The 10,880-nt window shown below is 39.7% G+C and overlaps 1 protein-coding gene across 12 annotated transcripts in view; it reads left to right on the plus strand.

The window, feature by feature from the left end:
* The window catches only part of snx10b (sorting nexin 10b), a 69,353-nt gene that overhangs the window by 43,848 nt on the left and 14,625 nt on the right, over nt 1–10,880 (plus strand). For all 12 annotated transcript variants that reach the window (XM_048617803.1, XM_048617810.1, XM_048617817.1 and 9 more), the window contains 3 exons: nt 6,222–6,308; nt 8,434–8,534; nt 10,538–10,636. In XM_048617803.1, coding sequence (XP_048473760.1) covers nt 6,222–6,308; nt 8,434–8,534; nt 10,538–10,636 — 287 coding nt within the window. The remainder of the gene's footprint in view (nt 1–6,221; nt 6,309–8,433; nt 8,535–10,537; nt 10,637–10,880) is intronic.

The raw sequence follows: 10,880 nt of genomic DNA on the forward strand, positions 1-10,880 counted from the left end.
CTTAATGTGACTCCCAGACCAGGAGCATTGGGATAAAACTCTGAAGAGGTTATTTAAAGCGGAGTTCATTTAAGTGTAAATTTGTAATAGCTCCTAAGGAGAAGCAATGAGTTCCAGTCTATAAGTTAAAGTCACAAGTGATTTTAAACCTATCAAGTTATTGGAGACAGTGACTGTGGTGTTAGTCCTATATGAGTCATGTTTTTTTGGATCCTTGCAAGATGTATTTTTGAATCATGATGAGACCAGCATAATGGTGAATCACATCGCTAGGGCTTTAAAATTTCTAGTGGGAAGGTGGGTTCAGCTGCAATGCGAAATTATGGAAAAAGTTAAGTGGAGGAGAGGCCCCAGCAGAGGTTATTAAAAGTTTGCAAAACAACTGATAGGACAGGGTATGGAAGGGTCAGGAAGCTAACTTCAGGAACAACAGATGAGGGCACTCCTATGAGAAGGGGGAATTCAACACCCTCAGTCCTGCATCGTACCTAAATGTACACAGTATATTGAAGTTGTCACATACGATATTGTGGATATTAGAGATGTGGCTGCAAGGGGATCAGGGGGTGGGAACTAAAAAGCCAAGGATATGTGTCCAATTGAAAAGACAGGCAGAAAGACAGTGAGGACACAGTTACCTTGTTAGTAAGAAATGAAATGAAATCAAATCAAATCAAAAAAGCAAGAAATGATATCGAGTCAGAAGGTGTGGAATCTGGGTGGTAGAATTGAGGAACCACAAAGGAAAAATGGACCCGGGTGGGAGCTGTGTACAGGCTTCCTAGCAATAGTCAGAATATGGGGAAGAAAGTAAATCAGGTGATAGATCAGGCCTGTTAGAAAGGCACTATTACAATAATCATGGGGGACTTCAGTATGTAGGTGGACTGGGAAAATCAGGTTGGTAACGTATCCTGAGAAAAGGAATTTGTGGAATTACTTTTTGGAGTAGCCCACTATGGAACAGGCAATTCTGAATTTGCTAATGTGTGATTAGGGAGCTTAAAATGAAGAAACCCTGAAGAGGCAATGACCATAATATGATAGAATTCACCCTGCAGTTTGAGAGGGAGAAGCTGGAATCAGACATAATAGTATAAGACGGTGGAGCGATTAAAGGCACAAATATAGGTTTGGGGCATCCTTTGTAAAACTTGTATTATGGTATTGCAGTTGAATAAAGGTAACTACAAAGATATGAGGGAGGAGCTGGTCAGTGTTGATTGGTAGGGGAGCCTAGCAGGGAAGACGACAGAGCAGAAATGGCAGGAGTTTCAGGGGGGTAATTCGGGAGACAGCAGAAATTCATTCCAAGGAAGAAACAACATGCTAAGGGGAGAACGAGGCTACTACGGCTGACAAGGGAAGTCAGGGGCAGCATAAAAGCATACAAAGTGATGAAGGTTAGTGGGAGGCCAGAGGATTAGGAAGCGTTTTAAAAACCAGTAAAGGAAAACTATAAAAAGCATTAAGGGGGGAGAAGATGAAATATCAGAATAAACTAGCTAGTGTAGTATAAAGGAAGGTTGCAAGAGTTTCTTTAGGTATTTAAAAGGTAAGCGAAAGGCAGGAGTGGACATGCGTCTGCTGGAAAATGAGGTTGGAGAAGTAGTAATGGGGAATAAAGAAATGGTGGAGGAACTGAGTAGGTACTTTGTATCAGTTTTTACAGTAGAAAACACCAGCAGCACACCAGAACTACGAGAGTCAGAGAGATTAATTTAAGATATCTGGTCAGCATGGACGAGTTGGACTGAAGAGTCTGTTTCCATGCTGTACATCTCTGACTCTGTAGCAGAGGTGAGTGACATGGCGATCATTAAGGAGATGATGCTGGGAAAGCTGAAAGGTCTAAAGATGGATAAATAACCTGTACCAGATGTATTACGCCCCAGACTTCAGAAGGAGATGGCTGAGGAAATTGTAGAGGTATTGGTGGTGATCTTTCAGGAATCACTGGAATCAGAGAGGGGCCTAGAAGATTAGAAACTGGCTAATGCAACACCCTGTTTAAGAATGGAGGGAGGCAGAAGACAGGAACCCATAGGCTGGTTAGCTTGCGTTCAGTTGATAAGATTTTAGAATCTGAGATTGTACCTGGAAGTGCATGGTCAAATAGGGCTGAGTCAGAATGGCTTTGTCAAGGGGAAGTCATGTCTGACAAATCTGTTAGAATCCTTTTGAGGAGGTACAGTGGCTTGGTGGTTAGCACAGTTGCCTCACAGCGCCAGGGACCCAGGTTCAATTCCACCCTTGGGTGACTGTCTGTGTGGAGTTTGCATGTTCTCCCCGTTTCTGCCGGGTTTCCTCCCACAGTCCAAAGATCCACGTTAGGTGGATTGGCTATGCTAAATTGCCCATCGTGTTCATGGATGTGCAGGCTAAGTGGGCTAGCCGTGGTAAATGCAGGGTTACGGGTTTAGGGTAGGGGGTGGGTCCAGGTGGGATGCTTTTTGGAGGGTTGGTGTGCACCTGTTGGGCTGAATGGCCTGTTTTCACACTGTAGGGATTCTGAGTTCTATTCTGTGCGGTAATGAGCATGTTAGAGAAAGGAGAGCCAGTGACTGTGATCTGTTTGGATTGGCAGAAGGCCTTTTGACAAGGTGCCGCACAGGAGGCTGCTAAATAAGAGAAGAGCCCATGATGTTAGGGGCAAGGTACTGGCATAGATAGAGGATTGGCTGACTGGCAGAAAGCAGATAGTAGGGAAAAAAGATGGCAGCCGGTGACTAGTGGAATTCTGCAGGGGTTAGTGTTGGGTCCAAAATTATTCGTGTTGTACATTAACGATCTGGACGAAGGAGCTGAAGGCATTGTTTGCAGATGACATAAAAGTAAATGTTCAAGCAGGTAGTATTGAGTAAGCAGGATGGCTGCAGAAGCACTTGGACAGTCTAGGAGAATGGAAAAAGAAGTGGCAGATAGAATGCAATGAGGGAAAGTGTGATGTAATGCACTATGGTAGGGAGAATAGAGGTGTAGACTATTTTCTAAATGGGAAAAGGCTTTGGAAATCTGAAGCACATCTTGGGAGCCCTAGTTCATGATTCTCTTAAGGTTAACATGCAGGTTCAGCTGGCAATTAGGGAGGCAAATACAATTTTTGCATTCCTTTCAAGAGAGCTAGAATACAAGAACAGGGATGTACTGCTAAGGCTGTATAAGGCTCTGCAGAGTCAGACCACATTTGGAATATTGTGAGCAGTTTCGGGCCCCATATCCTAAGGAAGGATGTGCTGGTGTTGGAGGGGATCCAGAAGAGGTTTACAAGAACGATCCTTGTATGACGAGCAATTGAGAACTCTGGGTCTGTACTCGATGGAGTTTTGAAGGATGGGGGCGATCTGAGTGAAACTTACGGAATACTGAGAGGCCCGGATAGAGTGGATGTTGAGAAGTTGTTTCCGCTAATAGGAGAGACAACAGCAGAGTGAAGGGACACCTCCTGAGAACTGAGATGAGGATGAATCTCTTCAGCCAGAGGATGGTGAATCTGTGAAACTCATTGCCACAGAAAGCTGTGCATTAAGATCATTGAGTGCATTTAAGACCAAGATTGATAGGTTTGTATTTGGTAAAGGAATCAAAGGTTATGGCGAGAAGACAGGAGACTGGAGTTGAGGAAAAATATGAACCGTGATTGAATGGTGGGGAATTCTTGTTCCTATCTCTTACGGTCTTATAATTTTTGGTTACTGTACCAGGGGTGTGTTTTGGATACTGCACAAAATTTGTTGATTTTTCTTTTCAATTTATAAATATTGTGACGATGCTGTCACTTTAAAAAGGTTACTTTGTCCTGGATTTTTTTTGAAGAGATGTTTTAAAGGCAGAGTTACCGAAGTAATTACTGGAGACGGCCTAAGTCAATAGTTTAGGAGGCCTTTAGGTTTTTTAAAATGGTTGTAACAACGGAAGTTCTCACAGATCACGTTTTTTAGTTTTTTGTTTTGCTGTAGCAGTCAGAAGCTGTTTGGGTCCCAGAAGACTTGGTGCTTCAGGAAATGATTCCTAACTGCTACATTCTCTGAAATCTCTCTTGATGTTGTTTCCTCATGAATTGGAAAACTGTATGTAAGAACCTGTGTCTGAATTTATCTTTTTGCCAAGGGGTGTGTTTATAGGATGTTACTATATTGGAACAGGATATTACTATATTGGATAGGTACGGTATCTATCTATTATTTGGTTAGGTTTTCAATTGTTAAGCTATTGTGATGTCGTCTTTCTTTTGTTTGTATTTTAATTGTAGTGTTTAAGTAAGTTGTGTTTTGCTTAATGTCAAGTAGTTCGACCAGTCACATCACATCTGGAACAAGTACTTCATACCTACCTTTAAAATAAGAAAAAGTTAGGATCTAGGCTATCTTAAAATATTTTGAAGGAGTCTGGTCTGGTCCATAACAATATATCCGCGATTCATTGGATTATGCTTTTACTGTGTTCACGAATATTTCAGACCGGGATATGACTTGTCCAATAACAACATCAGCTGGGACCACAACATATGGAAAGCTGTAAAACTCATAACTATATAAATCCACTATTTTTAGATCGGTAATTATTCCAAAAACTGAATAGATTGTGTACCCGAGTGATAAAAGCTTAAAAGGTATTTGTAACTAAGTAGAAGCCAATACAGAGATAGTAGGAACTGCCGATGCTCGAGAATCTGAGATAACAAGGTGTAGAGCTGGATGAACACAGCAGGGCGAGCAGGAAGGCTGACTCTTCGGGTCAGGACCCTTCTTCAGAAACAGGGGAGGTGAAGGGGACTCTGAAACTCTCTATTTATTTCAGAATATGTTATCTCAGAAGGCAATACAGTTTTGGAAGAAACAAATATTGCTCACTGAAATCATTGAATTGTTTTTGAAAAAAGTCTTAAACCAAGTGGATGTTGTAAAAACCCTGTTGGATTATTTGACCCTTGGGAGAACCTTTGATAAAGCTTTGTGTGAAAAGGCTGCTGCACAAATATGGGATTGGGGCATCCTATATAAAACTTGTCGGTGGATAAAGAATTTCGTAAAATAGAGGAAGCAACAGGTACTGGATATCTAACACCTTGAGTGTTCACCCTGGAAACTGCTAGCCTGTTTTGATTAAAATTACATAAATATAAATGAAGACCTTGGGTCCTCTTTCTCATCCTCTGTTCCCAACACTCCCTGAAGGAAGAAAATGGACTTTTTGCAAAAAAAAATTCTACAGATAAGTAGAAATCTAGTTTTGAGACTTTCAGGGCCAATTAATTACCCTTTAGCTTAGCCTGACTTGTGTAATTCAAGAAGTGGAAGTGATGAGTTCACAAGCATGTTAGTCAGATAATTGGCTTTCCAGTAAACCCCTACTGGAAATCCTTGCATTGTTTTGACAGCAGTATTGAAATCAGCTGCAATGGATTGTATAGAAGAATACACTTGTTGGTTACACAAGTTCAGTCACTTAGACGAGGTGCCAGATGGTTATTGCTGGTCGAACTACATTGTGAAGGTGAGGAGGAGGAAGAGTAACTGATGAGACCAGTTGTCTGGTGTTTGAAAACCTTGTTCTGAACATTGTGTGTCTCGGCAAACATTTTTCCCACAAAGTCATACAGCATGGAAACAGATCCTTTGGTCCAGCTCGTCCACACTGACCAAGTTTCTCAAACTAATCTAGTCTCACTGCCTACGTTCGGACCATATTCCTCTAAACCTTTCCTATTCATGTACCTACTTACCATTGTTTCAAACTTTTCATTTGAATTAACTTATCAGCCAAACTATGACCTTTTGAGATTGTAGCAGAATTTGCTTTGATTTTTAGGCGACACCGGCAAAACAGTATTTGTTGTCCACCCCTAGAAACCCTGAGAGCATTGTGGGATGAAGATGCCAGCCCACAAAGTAACAATCAGTAAATGAATTAAACCAGGATTTAACTCATTCCAGAATCGTAACCGTTTGTTTGTTTTGTGAAGTGGAGCAGGACACTGAACTCTGTGTTAATTATTCAGTTGCCTGGAAGCTAGAACTAAAAATAACAAATGTGTTGTGAATCTGCTAACTATGATGTTGAAAGGTATTTCAATTCTGACTCAAGACATCTAATTTCTGGGATGTTGTCACGTGTTCTATGTACTTTGTATAAAAGCATTGTATTTCACGATAGTTTTCATTTTATTTTTTTCATTTGGTGTGAAGTGACCGTTTCTAATTTCCTTTATGCCAAATCAGGAATTCATCAGTGTGTGGGTGAGAGATCCCAGAGTCAAGAAAGAAGATTCATGGCACTCTTATGTAGATTATGAAATTTGTGTTCATGTAAGTATATTACTTTTAGCAGTGTTCACTTCTGGAGATAACACAATTTTAGGAAGATTTTGCCTAAAAGATAAAGTTAAATATTAATTCAAAAACTTAACTTGTTAGGTTAACTTGTTAACTTAGATATTATGATTGCCGCAATTAACTCTTTCGTGTAAGAGTGCATTTACTAAAGGTTGATGTGTGGCAATTTAAAATTGCTATTCTGACCTCCAAACATAGTAAAAGGAGATTTAAGACCACCACAAGTGGGAGTTTAAGTTGTTTTTTTTTTTAAATATTAAAAATGTCTCATTATCCACTGGCCTGCTTGAGGGTTTTGGAAACTTGTTTTTAAATCTCTTTTTGGATCTTGGAAAAGTGAATGGGCCTGCCCCTTCTTTTGTACCTTCCTGAGTAGCTAATGTTTCAGAAGATCTCTGTACATACAGTTAGTCTCTCTCAGATCCTATTTGAAACTGTGTGCTAATGAGATGTAATATTGCTCTCCAAGCAACTAATTTTCCCTTTTTGAATGCTGTCACAACATACTTCATTTTTTCCACTTGTTCTCTGTTTTAAACAGTTCCTTAGCTTTCTGTATGAGCCCATTTCCAAAATAGTCTGTCTCAAGATGGGTCACTAATCTTCCTCTTGTCATCATATGCTTAGTAATATTTATTCTGAATTCATAAATATTTATCTTTTTCATGAGGAAGGGCAGTCAGTCAAAATGTAATTTATAATGCAGTTTATGCATTAGCAATTAAATTTAAAAAAAGTTATTTGTAGAGATTTTCCCTTGTTTAATGTGATACTTAGAATCCATATAGTGTAGAAGCAGGCCATTCAGCCCATTGAGTCCACCCAGACCCACTCCCTACCCTAACCCTGCATTTCCCATGGCTAATCCACCTAGCCCTCACTCCCTGAACATTATGGGCAATTTAGCATGGCCAATCTGCCTAACCTGCACATCTTTGGACTGTGGGAGGAAACTGGAGCACTGGGGAAAACCCACGCAGACAGAGCAAACTCCACACAGTTACCTGAGGCTGGAATCGAACCCAGATCCCTGGTGCTGAGGAGCATAATATGAAGTTCGTGTCACTCTTTTTTTTTATCTGAGATTTGATGCATTTTGGCTTCTTTACAGACTGATCAAGGAGAAAGCAAAGAAAAGAACTGTCTTCAGGTTTAGATTTCAAAATAACACCAGTGTATATTACCACGTACAGCAGTGCTTAGTATTAATCATTGACATATCAGGCTCTTGCCTATACTTCTATTAGGTAAAGATTAATCAATTTTCTTTGTGTGTTCATGTCCATGTTGTCATCGTATCTGGTGCAGAATTCCAGACTTGGGAGATTTTCTAGCTCTGCCCACATTATCTATTTACGATCTGTGATGCAGCTCCTTGTCATCATCACAAGGGTGCTCCTCCGGGTCTGAACACTCTTGCACAACATCCAAAAAAACACTCTTTTTCATCTTTAGGGTAAATTAAATAGGTTTTTCTCTTGGTATCAGACACATATTATTTCTGGCGTAATATAATATACATAAATATTATTAGGCATGAGTAAACCTAGTGGTTTAAAAATGATTTTATTTCAATGTTCAAGATACCAATTCTGATCATATTTCAACTAATGAATGAAATGCCTGAGGAGTGATGATCGCAGTCACGGGATGAGTGTCTGGGCTACAGGCCTGTTGTTATGTGATTGTTTGGGCCGTCAGTTTCATAGCTATCTGGGGTTAGAGTAGATTTTGATCCCTGTAACTTTTCCTAGGTGACAGTTTAGCTAAATAAATTGGAACCTTCCAAAGAGTCCGCCTCTAATTCAAAGTTAGGGTTTGCAAATTTTTTTTTTGGAAGGATTCCGTTGTAGGGTAATGGTTCATTGGAAGTTAAAACTTCCTGAATAATTATTGCCTAGTCAGCGTGTCAGAACCTCCTAACAGGTCCCAGTGTGTGCCTTTCAGAACATGTCCAGTCTCTGATTATCCGGAGACCAGAATGTTGTCTTCGACAATTTTCCTGCCTTTGACATGTTTTAAATTTAACTCTTAACGAGTGTGGAAAACTGTCATTTCACTGCTTGCTGTAACTTGCTTCAAATTTTCTTTCTAACAGACTAATAGTATGTGTTTTACAAAGAAGACCTCCTGTGTCCGAAGACGCTACAGAGAATTTGCTTGGCTTAGGCAACGACTTCAAGACAATGCTGTATTGATGTAAGGTTTCATTTTTGCTTCGATTTTAAAAATCAGCCTGTTTTGCACAGTATTCAACCTCAGGGCAGAAAGAAGACTTGTCAAAATTTTAATGCTGCCTTTAGACAGATGTTCTCTCTCTCTCTCTCTCTCAAAATATTTAGTTATTGTTGAACCTTTGGCATTTTGACTGTTAGTAGAAATGGGCAGGATAAAACATGAGTTTTTTTGCACAGAATATGTAGTACAGAAACGGGCCATTTAGTTCATGTAATGTTTATGCTGCAAATGATCCTCATCCCATTTTGTTTCAGCGAATGCTTATTTCTTTCTCCCTTGTCTTTATCTCGTTTCCCTCTATTTCAACTACTCCTTTGTAGTGAAGTCCACATTCCTGAATATTTGTATAAAATGGTTTCTCCTGCATTTGCTATTGGATTGATTAGTGACTAGTTAGTTATTTATGGCGTTTTTTTTTTGCACCTTCTAAAAGTTAAGATTATCAAGCCAGTTAAGACTACCTTTGTTTAATGATGGAAAATCTTAAGGACTTTTGGTTGTACTTCCTTCTTAGTCAATTACCCAATGTTAAATTTGCACTGTTTAGTAGTGTTAGCTTGGATAACTTACACAATAATGAAATTAAATTTTGCACTGACAGAATAGAAATATTTTGTTTCAACCTAGAGAAGGAGAAACAAACTCGCTTTTAAAAGCCTGGGATTCTCTGTTGCTATACATAACAGAGAAAGTGAATAATTTTTAAAAACCTTTCTGAAACTCCATATGTGTCCTTTGACTTATCAAACGCCATCCATTGTCTGCAAGGATCACCCAGGTGTGGATATAAATTACAGGCAGGCTCCTGACCTGAGTAATTTCAGCATTTTCTGTTTTCTTTTGTTTCAGATTTCCAGCATCTACAGTATTTACCTTTTTTAGTAATAGAAAAAAATAGTTAAGAATGGCACACTCTGTGGGGTGTACTATGAAAGATTTTCTTGACTTGTGTCCCAGTGCATCAGCACTTTGAAATGAACCCTATACAGTCTCCATTATCTAACGTAACTCCGTATGATCCATGAGAGTGATTCAAAACTGCTCAATATTTGTAGTACCAGGATTTAAAGTCACCATCTTTGTTTGCTGCTTTGAAAAAGGGTGACTTGGTGACCCAGTGGTTTGATTCCAGACTTGGGTGACTGTGTAGAGTTTGCACATACTCTCCTCATGTCTCTATGGGTTTCCTCCCATATCCAGGTTAGGTGGATTGTCCATGCTAAATTGCCCTGTAGCGTTCAGGGCTGTGTAGGTTAGGTGTATTAACCATGGTAAATGTGAGGCTATAGGGATAGGGTGGGGGATCTGGGTAGGATACTCTTCAGAGTGGCGGTGTAGACTCTGGGCTATTTGGCCTCTCTGCACTGTAGGGATTCGATGACTCAAAACTGCAAATGCAAGTCTGCCACCATCAAGTATACATACACAGGTAGATGTGGATGCTTGAATGGGTCTTCGATTTTTTTTTGTATCTACTTTTCCCATTTTATTCTGCATGCTTGAGGCAGCAAGACCAATTCCCAATGTTGTATTTGGCAGAGATTGATGGATATGAGATTAGGGACCTTTTGAGTTTAACTCAGTGCAACGCAACTCGCACATGTCCTCTGAGCCATCAGTCATAATTACTGGGGTTAGTGTTGTTAATGCATGAGACTTTGGCATTGCAGTATTAATTTTTATTGTAATGTTTCAGTTAGTTGATGACCAAACAGTGTCAGATATTCTTGTCATCAGTTCGGACAGCTTTGCCATGGTTGCACAACATGCAAGCTCTTTGAACAAAGCCCTTCCTGTTACGTTCTGTGGCTTTTACAGGAATTTTGCTAACTCATTTTTGAGATTCACTGACATCATGCACCCAGACATTTCCTGTAATTGTAGACGATTAACATTTTGCAACAAAATATGGATGGCCAGCTGATCTGAGCATTCAGAGTTTATTGTTATTACTCTCTTTGCAGAAGTCTACCAGAGTTGCCCCCTAAGAACCCTTTTTTCAGTGCCAGTAATGTTCAACATGTTGAGCAACGCTGTCAAGGCCTCCAAGAATTTTTAGAGAAGTAAGTACTAGCTACACAGCTTAATGTTGGTTCATGGTTTGGCACTGCAATGAGTTTAATTGTTTCTCATACATGACATGAATTGAAACTTTTTGAAGTAACCAGTTTAAATTGTATTTCCATTTGGACAGGACTGAAACCCTTAGCCTTGTCAGCATATCAGGTAAAGTTTCAGTATTATTACAATTCTTTTGCGGAAATGAATGTTGCTGGAAAAGTCAGCATTTATTGCCCAGACAACAAG

The sequence above is a fragment of the Rhincodon typus genome, chromosome 2, assembly GCF_021869965.1.
Source record: "Rhincodon typus isolate 14 chromosome 2, sRhiTyp1.1, whole genome shotgun sequence".
In the NCBI taxonomy this organism is placed as follows: Eukaryota; Metazoa; Chordata; class Chondrichthyes; order Orectolobiformes; family Rhincodontidae; genus Rhincodon; species Rhincodon typus.